Source organism: Macrotis lagotis, chromosome 6 (assembly GCF_037893015.1).
Source record: "Macrotis lagotis isolate mMagLag1 chromosome 6, bilby.v1.9.chrom.fasta, whole genome shotgun sequence".
Classification (NCBI taxonomy): Eukaryota; Metazoa; Chordata; class Mammalia; order Peramelemorphia; family Peramelidae; genus Macrotis; species Macrotis lagotis.
The window spans coordinates 126238100-126256512 of NC_133663.1; the positions used below are offsets into that span (position 1 = coordinate 126238100).

An 18413-nucleotide genomic window follows, 5' to 3' on the forward strand; every position below is an offset into this window, starting at 1 on the left:
ATTACTTCTGTATCTGAATGTGTATATATACATATGTATCATTTAAATGCAATTCCAACAAACCATGCCCTGGGAAAATGATAACTGAAGTCAGGTTTTTACTTAAAATAGTTAATAAACAAACAGATTTATCACCAGAGTGACTGTCTTTCAATCTTGGTTAAAGAAAAGGATTAAGAGCCAGTAAATGTACTTCTATGACATTTACTAAGCAGAAGGTATAATAAAGTCTAAAGAAAACACCAGGTATTGAATGGATTTCCAAAATCCAGCAGGCAAAAATAACTTTTTTCAGGTGCCTCCTATTTCAGCATCTGAAATGCTGAAAGGCAAATTTGTACAGAGTCTAATGACAGGTGCCCTTTCATATTAAAATAACGTATGGAGCAACACACAGAAGAGGAATGTGAAGTTGGAGAAAAGCTCCTGCTAAACAAAACACCAGCGTTCTCACCAGACTTCTTTTTATTGTGCTCTCAAGCAAATGAAAAGGAGCGCCTTTGGCAATAGGAAATACAGGCATTTTCTTGGGTTCAGAAGGACATTTCTAAAATGCACAGTTGTCCCTGTTTAACTTTCATAAAGTTACAGAGCCCCCGACACTGATAAATGAGCTTCATTACATTGGAGGTTTGAAGTATTTGCTGTGACAATCTATTTCACCTGAGTAATGACATCTGCATATGAAGAAAAACCTGTATGGAGATTTTTATCTGGTCTCCTACTTTCTGTTATATTAATAACAAGATTTTTTTTTCCCTGTTGAACCACAGAAGCATAAAAAGGTAGAAAGGTAATAATGGATTCCCTACTTATTATAATTTTCAGGAGACCAAAAGTCAATTCTGACTTAAGGCTATGTCAACAGGGTGTTATTGAATTGACCTTACTGATCTACCTTAACTATATGTTCCCTTAAATGATGAGATAATGTGCTGAAATAAACAATTTGACAGTCTTAACCCCCCCCCCCCCCCCAGTAAATACAGATATGGCCCAAAGTCCATATTAATTTTCTTTCTTTGTCCATGCAATTTAGTATATAGCATCTCATTCACTGCCTTAATAAGCCAAGGTGTCTGATTTTTTTTAACCTTAAGATAACCAGAATTCCCTATTTGCATCAATATTTTTAATCTTAAAATAACCTGAATTCACTAATTACATCAATGTAGAATTATCTTCACATCTAAAACAATACAATCCATAGGAATGGCCTGGAGAATGGTGAGTAGTTGTCCCACTGAGATGTATACCATTTTGAAGATAGGTTCACCAAAGAACCAGAGAAGGCTAGATTAGAAAGAGCCCTTAAGAGATCTTCAAAACTACTCTAATCCTTTATAGATAAGTAAAGAGACATTAAATGACTTGCTTAAAGAAGATAACTGATTTCATATGGAAATTGAGTTAAAAAAGTATGATTTAGTTAGACTCTCATTTTTCCAGTTCTTTATTTGAAAGTAGCATGACGGCAGCAATGTTTCTGTTGAAAATCAACCAAAAAAGTAACATTTCCATTTTATGAGGTGGAAAAAAGACATGTACTTCTGTTTTAACCTTTCTGTAACTCTATAATTGTAATAGATTGTTTTCTTTTCAATGTTACCACGGGAGATTTTATTTAAAGTTGGTGTCATTTAAATTTCTCATCTGAAAACAAATATTTTATTTTGAGCTTATTTCCTTTTTCCAAGTAAATTTTAAAAATGATTTATTTTTTGTTATTTAAATCAATATGGATTATTATATAATTTAAAGAAAATGTTTATATGACTCTCCTTTAGTCCTGAGTTATAAAGATTTGTGGCTGTCTCTTTTATATTACCTACATAGCTTTAAGATGATAAAAATTATAAACAGATTATTAAAAATCATTTTATTTGTAGGCACAGGAAAGGTTATAATATCTTTGTTCAAATGTAGAAAGACCCTTTATTACCTTTCATGATTCCTAGAATACAAAGATATATTCACATCTATAACTTGAGTTAGTTTTCTAACAGTCTTAGGTCTAAGTAATACTAATGCTCAGAGAATCAAGAGGCACAAAGGTTAAAGATACTCTGCCTAGTTTCTATCCCACTTAAAACCATGGATTTTTTAGTTTTATAGCAAAAATAAAGCCACAAGCAAATGAAGGTAAAGGGGAAGGACTGTTCATGATATCACATGAAAGCATTTTTCAAAAACCTTTTCATTGTCATGGGAGATTTATGGGCTGACACAAAAGCTTTCGAAACCAAATTCAGTTATTCATTTATTTGGCTCAGGTAATAATTACTCTGCTATTTTATGAGATCATCTTCTTCCATATGGTAGCTAAATATTTGAAAAAAATCTTCTTTGATAAGTATTTGTATAAAACTGACTCTCCTGTCACCTTTATTAAGATAATTTTATATTAAATGTCATTCTAAAGTAAGAAAGAGTTAATAAAAATAAAATTGAGAGACTGCCACAAAAAGTGCTCCCTTCCATACCAAAGTGATATTTACTGTTCCTATAATGAAGAAGTCCTGTTCCTTGGATTGTTTTTATAACATAGTAAAATTCAAGTAATTTGAAGTACCTGGGACAAAAGAATAGACTGAATTTTTGTAGTCTGAATGACACAATCTTTATAAGTGTATACAGCCTTATATATCATAACATCTGTAATAACCAAAATGATTCCAATAAAGTATTAAATGGCAGAAATTCTAAGAAAAACTTTCTTAATAAGATCAGCATGATGAGTAATGGACACTTGATTTATTTAAAAATAAATTAGTTGCTTAAAAATAGTTTGTCTGAAGCATTTGCATTTTTCTCTCTGGAATTTTTCTTTTACATTTGGTTTACAGTTTGGCATGTAAAGAAAGGTAAATTTCAGTTCCTGTATGAATGACCATAATTTTAAATTGAAAGATTGTGACTTAGTGGGATTTTAAAAATCAATGTTGATTGAATACAGTCATGACAGATTCATTCTAATTCATCCAAATTCTTTCCCAGAGCACCTTGCTATTAATGGCTCACAGTTGTGAGATTGTTGGCCAGGGTTTAAGGGTGTAGTCATTGGCTATGGGACATACCTTTTTCCCTGTGCAATGTAAATTAGCTCTCACAGAAATCAAATGCATGCCTTTGGTACCATGCTCTCTCTTTCTACCAAACTGGCTCAGAATCAAGCTGGGATGAGCAGCCATAAACGGAGTCTAGCTAACTATGGACATGTGAAGTGATGCAGTTTCTCTTAGGTGGAAATCAAGCTTTTAGCAGCTTTATGCATCTGTCACATAATTAGGAAAACAAAAATGACCAAAAAATGGCTTTGCTCTCACAAAGCCATAGTTTGGCATTTTAAAAACACACAAGTCACATCTGTCATAACCAAAATGATGGTCATCTAGTGTTACATAGCAGAAATTCTAAGAAAGTCTTTCTTAATAAATAGATCAAAATCATGACTCTGGGAGAAAAAGAGGCATTCTTAAGATCTCATGTGGAAAACTATATAGAATGATGAAAAATGACAAAAAAGAACTGAAACATAAAATTTATGAAAAGCTTGAAGAAAAGCTCACAGGAGCTAAATATTTGATAAGCATGATGTGCATTTAAAAGTGCTGTAAGTTATTGTAGACCTTGAAACACCATTACTGTATTAGGCATTTTACAGTCATTAGGACAATCTGGATTCATCAGGAACAGTTAAAAACAGTGCCCTCTGTTTAAGAAAGTAGGGAAATAGTGTATTCTAATTTTTCCTTTTATTAATATATCAGATTGGGTTTTGGAGATACAAAGGAAAAAGGCAGGTCACAGAACTTACATGCTAGCTGAGGGACTCTTATTTATCAGGTATAAAAAAGAAAAAATATAAATTAATCTCTCTCTCTCTCTCTCTCTCTCTCTCACACACACACACACAGACAAACAAACACAGAGTCTATCTCTCTCTCTCTCTCTGTCTCTCTCTCTCTCTCTCTCTCTCCCCACCCAGATCCTGGGAGGATCAGAAAAATTCTCATGTTAGGAGATAAACTTGAAAGGGAAAAGTGATTCTGAGAAATACAGATGAGGAAGCACTGCAATCCAGGTTTTGGGGACAGTCAAATAATAGATAGGAAAACAGGAAGAAAAGAGCCATTTATAAGAAACCATCAGATTGGCTAGAATATTGTGAAAGACTTTAAAACTTTAAAATGCCAAACTCGGGATTTTATAGTTGATCTTAAAGAGTAACAGAAAAGAAAAAAATATTTAAAAATACAATTAGTCTATGAGTTATCTAATAAATTCACATGTAAGCAGCTCAGCTCACATTGGATATAGCTTTATGATTAAAAGCTTTTCCTTATACTAAGTATTTTGCCGTATGTAGCACAAATATCATTATCCTCATTTTATAGGTGAAAGAACTGAGGCTGAGAGATGGTGATTTGTGTATGGTTACAAAACTAGTTTCTGAGCCAGGAATCAAAACCAGAGGTTCTAAATCCTCAACTAGTCCATTTTTCTTTTACGTACACCACATTGTGCTTTCCAGGTCAGCTCACTGTTGACAAAAGGCTGCTAAGTATGACAATACCAGTTTACAGTTTGGAAAGGATAATCATTTAAAAAACCTACAGGTGTGCAGTTTTCAATGAAGAAAGTCTCACAAAAATCACTCTAGCCCCAAGAAGTCTAAATGTTAATTTATCATAGATTCTTAATAAGACTGCTAGGACAATTTGCACTATGCAATGATTTAATATTCTTGAAGTTGTGATGTTTTCATATTTCCCAAATATTATTTTTCAATTTTATTTCTTGTCTGTTATTCACTTATCCTTAAGGCTGTGATGATCCCTGAAGATTCAAAAATGTGTTTTCATGCCATACTGGGTTGACCACTAGAGGTCCCTGATTGACTGTACTTCTAATTTCATCCTCAGGTTTCTTGAATCTCTTGTTCTTGTGCACCATCTAGTGGATAAAGCAGCTACTGAAGGCTAGATATGATCTTTTGAAATTATTAAAACAAATAATTGTAGTGGCATACCTTTTCACCAATAAAACACATTATTGACCAAATAGCACTCCTAAAACTTTTTTCTTCTAAAATTAAAATCTCAATCAATTATACAATTCTTAGTTCAATCTCTTAGGCTTCCATAGGTTAAGAAAAGGAAAACTAATAGCATACAAAGAATAGGGAAGGGTTTAAATTAATGATCTTTATTACTTTTTCTTTTTCTATGGGGAAAATATTCACAAATAAGACTAGGAGATATTGGTAATGTACCGGTTGCAGAAAATATACACAATGTTTCCCACTATTTACAGGCATCAGAGACAATTAAAGTAGTTAAAAACAACATGGCTAAATCATAACATTACAAGCTAAAATCTACTTCTAGGGAACATTATATATTGTTTTTATATATAGAAGAATTGTAATCTTCTAACTTTTCTGTTAATTCAATATTCCTCAACAAAAATCTATTTTGAAAAAGCTTCCTGTTCACATTCCTACCAACATGTTTAATTCACAATATATTTGAGAACCTGCCCAAATAAACAAGAGATTGATGAGGTAGTGATAATATCCAAAGAGATCAAATGCAGAAATACTAAATTGTTTGAAAAATATGATTTTAAAAAAGGTTCTTATTAAAAGATTTTCACTTCACATAGCATACATGATTTTTATAATTTATTTAAACATAGTCTGAAAGTAAGTCATTCATCTACTTTTGGTCATACATAAGTAATTTGTTCAGACTGCCTGAAGCAAAGGTAAGGCCTAAGAAGATATTTAATAAATATAACATAAGGTAGCACTTATACCAATATAAAGCTAATTATGTCATTGGCATCTAGAAGATCTGAACTCAGGAACTTTAGTAAAGTTAGTTTTAGTCATAGAGAATTGAAATTGAATGACTGCTCTGCCTTAAACACTGTATTTAATCTAGGAGCCCTCATGGGTTCCCTGGGGCAAGTCATATCAAACTAAGTTCATTTCCATTCTTTATAAGGTCACTGGATCAGAGGAATGTACATTACTGAGTATGTATTCAATATATATTCATTTAGTGAAGGAAAGAAGAAATGATGTAGCATACCTTGATTTCAGCAAGTCGTTTTACAAAAGCCTCTCATATCTTTTTACAGAACAAAGAGACATATAATAATATATCCAGGTCTATTTTGGGGGAGATGGTGCAATATATATTAAATAAGAGACCGGGGTTCTAGTTTTTTCCCTCTGGCAAAAGTAATTATGTGAGCTTTTCTATTCTTATTTCGATTGGTCTGTGATTTCATAGGTAGAAGGAAATCTAGATGACAAAACTTTCTCCATCAATGTAGATTAGCAATTAAATTGTTTTGCAACTTAAAGAGTTGAGAAGATAAATGAATTCCCTCTGGGAACCAGTACCTGAAGTGGTATTTCTAAAATGCCTCAAAATCATTCTCTTAAATTTCTTTAATTCTCATTTTTCTCATTTGGAAATGAACCAATGGAAATTATATACTGGGAGTTGAAGTTTTATGATTGGTTTAAAGCCTCTTGATTTGCAGCTATTTAGGTCCTGAACAACAAAATGAGATGTTGAGTGTATGATTCCTAATGTGGGTAAAAGAGAGTCCAAGGCTTTTTGTCCTAGAAGTAAGACATTGGAGTCACTGTTAATTGTTTGACTGGGAGGGAATCAATGACTTGCTGATTCTATTATTTCTTACAATGCATAGAAAATATATCCTACAATGCAGAGGGAGTAGAGTAGTGGGTGATGACTAGGTCATGTCTAGGGAAAGGAGAAAGATGTTTAGACCAGGCTAGCAATGTTCACATTCCAAGAATGGGACTTGAGCTCAAAGGAATGAATAATACACTTCTCTTTCTTTTTCACACTTAATCTAATAAGCAGCAAAGTCCGACTCTACAAAGTACAAAGCAAAATGGTAGAAAAAAATGTAATCTATAGGCATGTAAGCTTCTTGTATTCTTCAGGCATAGCAATGCCAGAAACATGTACTTAAGAATTATTTGTAGATTAATTAGAGATAATCATATTTATACTATCTTTTCAAATTAATTTCCAATGATTCCTTCTTTTGCTCTTTAGATTCTAAACAAATTGGTTTATTTATTTTTTCTTATATAAGATATCTCCATCCCCATCTTTTTGTACAGATGGTCCCTTATTCTGAGGACATTCTCTCATTTCTTACTCTTCATTTATTTTTACATAGAATACCTAGCTTCCTTAAAAGCTCAGCTCACCTGCCACCTTCTACATGAAGGCTCTCCTGATGTTTCCAAAATTACTTTGCAAATATGTTACATTTAATTATCTGTATAGATTTTATTTTCCCTCAAATAGTTAAGTTCATTAGGGGCAGGTAACTCACATTTTTATACCTCTAGAACCAAGGATGATACCTAGTACGTAATAACTGTTTAATAAATGCTTGTTGAATTCTATTAAATAATATTTTTTGAGGATAAGGATCAAATTAGATAATGTGTTTATTGTACTTTTTATCTATTACAGCACTGAATAAATTTGAGATACTATTATTGTTATTGATGTCAATCCTAAAGTAGAAGCCTGTAGTTTGTTGCTGAGGTTGGCCCTTGACATTTCTCTAAATATCATTTTTATTAACATTTTAGATGAAGATATGATCATCAAATCTGCTGATGAGGAAAACCAGGCGTGTGTGTGTGTGTGTGTGTGTGTGTGTGTGTGTTATGTATATGTGTATATATATATATATATATATATATATATATATATATCTATATCTATATATATATGGATTATTCTGGATGGCAAAAATGCAATTCCAAACAATTTCTTATGTCAGATTCAAAGGCCTAAACCACTATAGATCTCAACAAAATCTTTTCAAACTGAGTAGAAGTGAATTATTTTCATTTTTTAAATGTACTTAACCATTTAGGATTTATGAATAAAAAGGTAAAATATGGAAACTTTTCTCTGCAGAAAGTATGAATTTACTGAATTGTGAAAGCTGTCTTTGCTAGAACACTCTCTTTGCTTTATATTTCCCAGTCTGCCTGCTCAGGGACAGTTATGTAAGTTGACATTGTCTATTTTAACTTATTCATAAAACAGATTCTGGGGGGGATGGGTAAAGAAAAACTGTTTTCCCTGAATGACATCTTATTTTTTTGTTTTTTGCAAGGCAATGGGGTTAAGAGATTTGCCTAAGGACTTACAACTAGGTAATTATTAAGTGTCTGAGGCCGGATTTAAACTCAGATACTCCTGACTCTAGGACTGGTGCTCTATCCCCTACTGCGCCACCTACCTTCTCTCCCTGAATCTTATATACTTTATATGGGAATTTAATAAATGACATTTGAAAACTGTCTGGTCTGAATATACATATATTCAGAGTTGAATATAATAACCAAAGAGGAAACTGCTATCTCTTGGTTCCAAAAGCAATGACCAGACTAATCAACAACTTTAGAACATAATCTCTTCAATATCATTTGCCTAGATTCACAAAAGTGACAGAGGCTGCATACAGAATCATCTGTCTAACAGGGACTAAGGACCAAATTATCAAAAACATAAAAGAGCAAGAAAAAAGGTGAGGAAAAGGAAAACAATGTTCTTAAAGCAGAATTCTGGAAAAATATGAAGAAAAATTGTAGTAGCCTTTGTGTCTATTACTAATTCACAATTTGCAATATATCATTTTCTTAGGCTATGAAATGAAATTACTTATCCTTTTCCAACTGTCTGGCAGAGATGCTATGATGATCTCACATGAAGGTACTTTTAAAACAGTAACAATATAAGGTGATTATTTTTTTTTAAGTTGGGAGGAGAAAGGGATAATTCAATGGAGAAGCTACTTAAGGATAATTAATTTTCAAAATATGCTGACTAATGTTGATATAATCCTGATAAACTTCATATTAGTTGGCAAAAAGAGAAACTCAGGTTATTCCTTGAATTAGTTCTAACTGCTTTTAAGAAATGCTTCACTAGTTTTCCAATTCTGCTTAAAAATGGAAGCATTTTCTCAACACAGAGAAGGAATGACTAAGAGATTTAAATGCATCATTAGTGTGAATATATTGTCATCACTGCAGATAAACATTCTTTTCTCAGATTCTACCATGTCTCTGTTCTAATTCCAAAAGCAAATTCTGTGACTGCCATTAGGTTCCTACCTGTGTGTGTCCTCCGATGCGCCTTCAAGTGAGAACTCTTCGTATATACTTTGTTGCATCCCTCAAAATCACATCTGTGGATACGCCGTTTCCTGGAGTCTGGAGACTCAGACCGTCTCTGGCGTCTTGTGCTCTCAATACTGAAGGGTGAAATTGAACTGAAAGATAGAAATGAGGGAGTGAAAAATTGTGAAAAATCATCACAACATTCTAACACTGTGTGAAAAGTTTAAGTTCATCATCTGTGATGGTAGCACATAGAGAAGTCTGTCTCTCTCTAATTTCCAAAGTCTGTGGACTTCCAATCTCAATCTTAAAGGTATGTCAGAGGACCACTTTCAAAATTGGAACTCTCCAAAGGACACAGTCATATACTTACCATAATGATTATTATCATTTTAGAGGTAATGTGGTATGGGGGAAAAGTACACTGACTCTGGAGCTCACCTTTGATGCTTTCTTACCCATGGGATTTTAGTCAAGATACTTAATCTCCCTGGGTCTCAATTTCCTTATTTGAAAAAGTTTTCTGAAACAGTCAGATTTGATGGCCTTCATTCCTTCCAACTCTAGAGCTTTGATCCAATATCTATTTAATTCTTCTATAATCTAGAAGTCAAACATGAGACCTACAACAAACCAAGTGAAGCCTGAAAAGCAAATTAGAATGTAATTGGGAAATGCTTAACAAAAAAAAAACAAAAAACCAAAAAACCTAAAAAACCCCACCAAAACATAGATAGTAACACACTTTACAATTAAGTCAATAGATATTCTGCAGCAATCCTCAAGTATGGTTGAGGAGCTCCTGTTTTTATTTGAATTTGATATCACTGCTCTATATATTATCTTAAAGTCTAGTAAGTAGCCGAGTGAACTGGATAAATATTAATTATGATGATTAAAAAAAACTGTGGCAGTTTGATTTACACATTTGTGTTTTTGATCATTTTAATATATTTCCAGAAAAGTTTCTAGCTGGAGAAGAGAACAACATGGCTACATATAATAGATAGCATGCAGAAGTAAGATACGAACGTTGAGTCAAATCAAAAATCCAAGAGTTTACTATTTGCTGAGTATTGAGGATAAAAAGAAAAACAAGAACAATTTCTGATCTCAAGGAGTTCATATTTTAACCACTAGTTAAAGATGTAAATAATTTTGAACATACAATGTCTATGCATGCCAAATGAAGTAATGGAAATGAAGGTAAAGAAAACATACACAAAAGTTTAACTATAAATGCAAACTTCAAAGCAAGTTAGGTCAGTCTTTAGGAAACTCCCTTGATACATTAATATTGTGACTCATGACAAGCTACTTCTATTATTAAAAAAAACAACCACTTGACATTTAACTTTTCAAGTCAGTGGTGAGGAGTGTAGCATATTGTGTTTAAAGATTAGCTGTACTATTTTCTGGGGGGAAAATTTTAAAAACTATGAAATACAAGCCTGAATTGAAGACTGTTTAATTTTAATGCATCAGTAGAAAAACAGGATTAGTTTGTAATGCTACATAATTGATTAACACGTACTCTTCTAAATCCTAGGATGATTTAATTGAGATGTAAATGTGGAAAATGCTCTCTCTCTCTCTCTCTCTCTCTCTCACACACACACACACACACACACACACACACACACACACACACACACACACACACACAGACTCTTTCTCATATGATTGTATCTTTAAAGAGGTGGAAAAAAAGAATTGACATTCAATAAATTTTGTCTACTAGACTGTTGGGAAAACTGACAGAATAGTTGGAGTGAGGAAGAAATATTTGACTCATGATTTAGGAAAACAGCTATGTAGTTGTTTTAAAAAGAAGAGTGATGAAAACTCAGTATTTACCTTGAGGATTTGGGAGTGTTATTTTATCCTCAGTTCAAATTGTGGTTCTTGGTCAAACTTTGTTCTTAAGGGCTCTCTCAGTAATATCACATTATATATAATGTTTCAGTATATGCACCAGAAGCTAAGATTTTAATGCTTCTTTTTTTCTTTAGGAAATGGAAAAAAAAGCAGTAAGCAATTTTTTTTTTATCAGGAGGAAGTAAAAGGAAAACCAAAAACCCCCCATATTTTAACTTGTCTCTGATCAGTTCATGTCAAGATTTTAACTGCAAAATGAAGGGATCATGGCCAGACCACTAATTTTAACTTGGGAGTCAAACAACACAGATTGCCACATAACTGATCTAGCTGCTGATAATAGGCATCTGTTATAAGAACTAAATAGATAGTCTAATTTGCCTGCTCCATCTAGAATTGTTTCAGATTTCGCTGATGACATATTTCAAATGGAATGTAAATCAGTCAATAATATTTATTAAGTGCTTCCTGCCTACCAGGTACCATCCCATTGTTGGTAACAAAAGAAGACAAAAGATAATGTCTACTCTCAAGGAGCTTACAGTCTAATGGGGGAGATAGCATGTAAACATCTATCAATCTATTTATCTATCCCTGTATATATTAGATCCTCATATTTTATACACCACATACAGAAAGAAGGAAGCCACTAAAATTAATGAGAAGCCTATACAGGTAAAACATAGATTGACTTAAATAAAAAAAGCCAGAGGATTCAGAATTGGAACAGAAATTTTGTCAACTCTTCTCATTTTACAGATAAAAAAAACTGAATGTCAAAGAAAATACATGAATTTGTATAAGGACACACAGCTAATAGTGGAAGACCCCAGTTTTAAGCTTATGAATCCAGTTCTCTTTCCATCATAATACAATGTGCTATGCAATGGAAAAATACACACACACACACACACACACACACACACACACACACACACACACACACAAAACAGTCCATCTTCAGGGACTTCATCTAGGGTGACAGATACAACATGTATATAAGTAAGTAAATACAAATGATATAAAGTCATTCCAAGAAAGAGACAGAGCTGGCTGAGGGGAAGTGATATCTGAGTTGTGCTTTGGAGAAACAAAAGGAGTTTGAGAGGTGGAAATGAAGAAGGAATGCATTCCAGACATGTATAAACTGAGATCTTTAAGTTTTCTTTGCATTTCTATACAACAGTATACTATCATTCATTTACTCATTTAACTGTCACTTATTATCCATCTAATATCATAGAAAGGAATTAATTATTTTTGTCTTCACCCATTTAAAAAAAAGTATGGCTTGTATGCTCTAGTGCTAAAAAAATGAAAGTCATTATTCTGTCTCAGTTTTGTCACCTTCAAAGTGGAGAATATTTTATTACTTCACTTTGTTTCTTCAATTTTGATATGCAACTAATAAGTTATTTTGTATGATGCTTTGAGATCCTTGGGGGATGAAATTTTAATTGAAATGGAAGTAACTTGCTTTTTAAAAATAATTCAGTTACAAATTTTTGGTTAATATCCAAAACAAACAAAAATCTCACTAATAAAGATCAATAAAATTAAAAATCATTAAAATGATTGTTGAAAACTATCTTTGTATGTAGTTGAAAAAATAAATATTTAAAAAAATCACTGAACTCTAGCTATCTCAAAAATTTCCCAAAATGTTGACTATATTTACTTAATGTTGAGTTTTAAACTGAACTAACAAAGCATTTCTACATATTACTACATCCCTCATGCCCCATTTATACACATACACATGTGTATGTAATATGAAAACGTATTACTAGAAATCAGGACATTTCTGCCTGCATTCCATTTTCGATAGTTTTCTTCCAGCACATTTGTGCAAACTGAGAAAAACTGAAAAAGGAATATTAAGTCAAAAATCAGGTAACAAGAATCTAGTCCCTATGAGACCAATAGAAGTCTATTAGCCAGGCAGTTCATCAACCACTTAACTATGTGGCAGGAATCGAAACAATTCCCTTTAGTAAGAGGATGACTAGAAGACTATTTCATTAATAGTTGGCATCTATATAAGGTTTGATGAAGATAGGAGGAATTGATGAGCTTCAATTTACATATAGGTTATTTAAACCAGTTTTTTTTTAATATGGAAAACTTATGGAAATCCATTCAATGAGTCTGTGATCTCACTGATATATCTATACTCCCTCTAATGATGAGACCACAACCCTAAAATGCTTATATTATGACTCCTATATAAATGACTCCATTAATGCATGAAATAGATTTTCATTAAACTTACGTACTCCACATTCAGTTGAACAAATACAGCATTTACTTAGTGCCTATTATATGCTCTCCAAAGGCCAATTTTGAGTGTGGGAAAATCTTATCACAAAATACTTTTTTTCCCCCTATTCACTCATATATTTCTCATCTCTGCAGGAAGAGATAGGCAGTGATGTCAGGAGGGCAGGAGACTAGGTTGGAATAGAGAGGATGTAAAGAGGTCATCCCTATTGCAAATAATATGGCTATCTACTCAGCCTTGATTTCCACTGCTCAATTCAATATTCCAGCTTTTGTCAAACACATAGAGGAATAACCCCAGTACCAGAGCCACAGTTTCAGCCAGTCTTACTAGTGATTCTTTATACAAAGCATGTACGCCATTCAAGTAGTTTTGCTTTGTTTATCAAGGCCACCCAGATCCTGACATGGTAAAAATGGTGAAATGGGGGATTCTTGGTTTTATGCAAGGCTTCAGATAGTGTGTATTTATTACTTTGTGGTCTGATTCACCAATTCCCTACGTTTGAAATCAATATGATGAGACGCTATACAGACTGAAGAACTTTTTTTCATTCAATTCACTTGTTAGTAAATTTATTAAGTGATTAGTATATATACTTAATCAACTACAAATTTAATATGCTTAATAGACAGTATACTGTCCCCAAGTACTAGAGAGCCAAAGGCAAAAAAAAAAAAGGCAAAAAAAGAGAAAAATTACTGACCTCAAGGAATTTAGAATATTTTTGGGTGGAAACAATATGTACATAAGTTTAAAAACTGCATAAACAAAGTAGTTAAATTTTGGGCATCAGGAAAAGTCTTTTAGGAGATTGAACCTGATGTGAGCCTTGAGAGAAGCTAAGGGTTCTACAAGGTGGGGTAAAGTAGGAACTGGAGATAAAATTTTGGAAGAAGAGGGATGGAATGCTGTATTTGAGGAGGTATAGGTGAGCTAATTTGATTGGATTAAAGAATGTATTAATCTAGAAAAAAATGGATTAGGGCCAGATTTTAAGAATTAAAGACTTAAAGCTGAATGAGCCTTGAAGGTTTATAGTTCACTACTATAATTTTAGAGATCATCAAACTGATGCACAGTTAAATGACTTGATCAAGGTCACATGGGAGAAAAGCAGAATTTGAACTCACAGTTTTCCTCTGCTATTTGTACTGTACCAATTCCAAAAATAGGAATTTATATTTTGTCCTGGACATAGTAGGGTCTTTGAGCAGAAGAATGACATGATCAGAATTGTTCAGGAATATTATTTCTCTAGCCATTTGAAAAAGAAAAGAGATCCAGAGGTCCAGTAATAATGAGGGTCTGACATAAATAGAAAAATGCTTTTTAATTCTATTAATGACATTACCATTCTTTCCAGTCACCTAAGTTTACAATCTAGGACAGTTATCCCTCCCACACTGCAGAGATTAGGGACATATACCCCCCCCCCCCATAAATCTACAAAATCCAATAAAAATCCACATAAAAATTTTTGGCCATCCCTTTTTATCAGAGAAGAGGTTTGAATTTTTTTCTTTTATGGTTTTTTTTACAGTATCTTATTATAAAATCTGCATTGATATTACAAAATACTATTCCTATCATCCATCTATCTATCTATCTATCTATCTATCTATCTATCTATCTATCTATTGCATTTCCGAGTTTCTAAACTTTTTCTGTATTATCTGCAGTTCCCCCCAAACTCTTCAAAGATTTCAAATTAATTTCTTATCCCAACCTGTGATATATCAAAACCTTAATTTGGAAAGTTACAATGTAGAAGGGGGTAACTATATTTACTAACTCTCTATAAGCAAAAAGTTTCTAGATACTGTTTACTCTATTTCTACATTTACCCTATCTGTCCCTCCCCCGCAAACACATCACAACTATTTACTGTCTTACTGCAATAGCTTCTGAGAGAAATTATTATTTTTCTTTTATATTAAATAACCAATTATTCAATCAGGGTTACAGTTCCCCCCCTTTATTTCCTCATTCAGTGTCCAGCCCCTGTAGGTCATCAGCCAGCCAGTCTTTGAAGGGCATTGTTAGCAGAGATTGCCCAGATCCTTGGGGTACAAACTCCATGACAGTTAGGGGACTTACTTTTGTTTAGAGTGCAAACACAATCTAATCTAGGTGAATTATAGGCCTCAAGCATTCAGCCCATGTTCCTGTACCTTTCCACTCGAGTTTAGAGTTTAGGGTAACCCAATGAAGGAGAAAATTCATGAGAGTGGTCTTTGTAGAGATGGATTCCTTTATGCAGTTGAAGGTAGCTGAGTCTCATCATCAAGTCACTGTTCTTAGCAGGATGGGCTTTTAGCCATCTCCACATCTACCACCTGATTAATCATTTACCAATCAGGGTTGATTTTTCATCTATCAGGGGCACCCCCCCCCCTTTTCTCGAAGTTTATTAAGGCATTCAGTATCTCCATTAGGTATTTTTGGTACCCAGAGAGACCACTGGCTATCAAAATATTTTCAGTTAGTCTAATAAATAATTGATTATTAATTAACCAGAATCAATCTCTCTCTCTCTCTCTCTCTCTCTCTCTCTCTCTCAAGCTTTTCATTCCTCTTAGTCCCTAATTATTGGCCTCTTTGCCTTCTGCCTCTTTCCTTCTAATGCATCTTCCTGGGAGCTGCTGAACTGATATTCTTTAAGCACAGTATCTCAGATCATATCATTCATCTTATCAAGAAGCTTTGAAGGTTCCTGATTACTTCTAGAATGTTTTAAACATTTTTTTGGGGGGGGCATTACATTTCAGGTTGAATGCACATTACTCCCCCGTTACCTAGTTTACAGACTAGCATTACTGATCTGGTGTCCATTCCTTAAATGCAATATCCCATTTCTAATCTGTCTCTGCCTTGGCAGAGGTGGTAGCCCTGTGCCTGGGATGCTTCCTCTCTTCACTCAGTCTTTTGGGAAACCTTAGTTCCCTTCAACACTCAACTGATGAATTATTTCTACAAGAGTCCCCCAGTTCTTAGTGGCTACTACCCAGAATTGACTGTTATCGAATGGGCATCTAGTTTCCATTTGATTATTGCTATACCTGTGGCTTCCTTCCAGGTGAATGTATGGTACTTGAGGACAGGGGCCTTTTCATTTGCACCTCTGTATTCTCAGCATCTCAATCAGTATCCAGCACATAGCAGGTAAATACTTGTTTTTCTTTTTTTGTTTGTTTTTTTTTTAGTTTTTTTTTTTTGCAAGGCAAATGGGGTTAAGTGGCTTGCCCAAGGCCACACAGCTGGGTAATTATTAAGTGTCTGAGACCGGATTTGAACCCAGGTACTCCTGACTCCAAGGCTGGTGCTTTTTCTACTATGCCACCTAGCCGCCCCCAGGTAAATACTTGTTGAATTGAATTGAATTGAATGAAAATATATAAATTATCCCCTTGGAGATAAGAAGAATTGAATGTTGATCTCAAAGTACTATTTGAAATCTAGAAGTTTTCTTAAAAACACCCTGAAAATAACTAATATGGAAATGTTTTTACATGACTGCATATGTATAAACTATATTTAACTGTTTTCTATCTTAAGGGAGGGATTGAATTCAAAGCTCAAAACTTAAAGAAAAACATTAAAAATCTGTTTTAACATGTAATTGGGGAAAAATAACTATGAGAGGTCACTGAATTCTGATACACATTAGTGGTCCCTTAAGAGCAAGCACTCTCTTGCTGTTTCTATAAACCTCTCTAAGTGCTTGGCACAGTGTAATCATTTAACAAATGCTATTCATTCATTCATTCATTCATTCACATTCTTAGAATTGAGTTGAGCAATGTAAAGGAAGAACTCTCTTCCTGGAACCATAGGCATTTATAAATTCTAAAAGTACAACAAGTGTGGGTCCACTCCCTCAAGAAGGGGGTTGTGCCATTTATGAATGGATGCCTGAGGGAGGCTCATAAGCACTGACTTGTAATAGTCAGATTTAGAGAGAACAAATGAGTGAATCATGATTTCAGTTGCACAAAAGTCCCAATTGGACAGAAGAGTTATATTAGAATTAAACCCAGAGAGGCTGGGAGCTGAGCTGTTTAAGGAAAAATGTTCGCCAATGCTACCAGGAAAGTAATTAGGGTTAACAGTAATCAGCTGCTAACAAAAGATCATTTGTCATGAGGAGGAGAGTGACCTCGAAGTGATAGGATGCCCTTCACTGAAATTGGAATTTTTATAGGAGGAGAGAAAGTCAAGGCATCATTTTGAGACTGGAGAGCAGATAGAGACATCCCCCAAATGAAGAACAGGAGCTGGAGAGCAAGAGAATTGCAGGGTTTGACATTTTCCCCATTATTAGTAAATCACATCTGCGTATATCTCAAGAAGTCCCCATACTTTCTGTGAGAGCAGGGTTGTGCTTCAGGTCAAGATAACTAAGGCTGAAGACAAAGCAATTTAATGTGGGTATTTTTCATTTCACACAAATAATACTACTGAAGAAAAATAAAGCTTTTATCATAACTTTTTCTTGTATAAAACAATTAGCTGCACATTTACAATTTTTAGGAGTGGGACAATTTTTCTCTTTCCTTGAGAAAGATAAAGTATATCTTCCTGGAATACAATAAATGCTTAAACCTACCTCCTAGTTAACTGCCTTGTATTTATTATGCATAGAATATATTAGTGCACTTTTCTTTCCTATTAAAATAGGAGCTCCTTGAGAGTACTTATTCTTTTAGTTATTGTAGGCATTTAATAATAGATGTTCATTGATTAATTGATTGATTCTCTTAACATTGATAAGAGAGGCTCTAAGGGCAGTAAGAGCAAATTCTGATTTATTATAGAAGTTCCTTCTAAAGTTGAAGGGTTGAACTATGCTGTGGTATCCTATAATCTAATATCTTATTGGTGTCAGAACAAACAAACCCCTAAAACAGGCTAAGGATTTTATTTGAGCTAAGGAAGGCTAGAGAATGGAATTTTCAAGTTTTAAGGCACATGCTTCCAACTTTATTAATAAAAAAGATCTTTATCAAGTAACAAAACATAGGATTCAAAGCTGGAAGACCCAATTCATTT

At 33.6% G+C, this 18413-nt stretch overlaps 1 protein-coding gene and 1 long non-coding RNA gene across 8 annotated transcripts in view; one reads left to right on the top strand and one right to left on the bottom strand.

Moving 5' to 3' along the window:
• LOC141491166 (uncharacterized) overlaps positions 1-15839 on the top strand; it is a 28588-nt gene extending 12749 nt beyond the window's left edge. For 5 of the 6 annotated variants that reach the window (XR_012469502.1, XR_012469501.1, XR_012469498.1 and 2 more), the window contains 3 exons: positions 8515-8607; positions 8724-8792; positions 9189-15839. This is a non-coding gene — a long non-coding RNA (uncharacterized LOC141491166). Of the gene's footprint in view, positions 1-8514; positions 8608-8723; positions 8793-9166 lie in introns of all 6 variants that reach the window. The other variant, XR_012469500.1, reaches the window with a different exon arrangement.
• Positions 1-18413, bottom strand: part of KLF12 (KLF transcription factor 12) — a 687410-nt gene that overhangs the window by 198415 nt on the left and 470582 nt on the right. For both annotated transcript variants that reach the window (XM_074191810.1, XM_074191809.1), the window contains exon 5: positions 9197-9354. In XM_074191810.1, coding sequence (XP_074047911.1) covers positions 9197-9354 — 158 coding nt within the window. The remainder of the gene's footprint in view (positions 1-9196; positions 9355-18413) is intronic.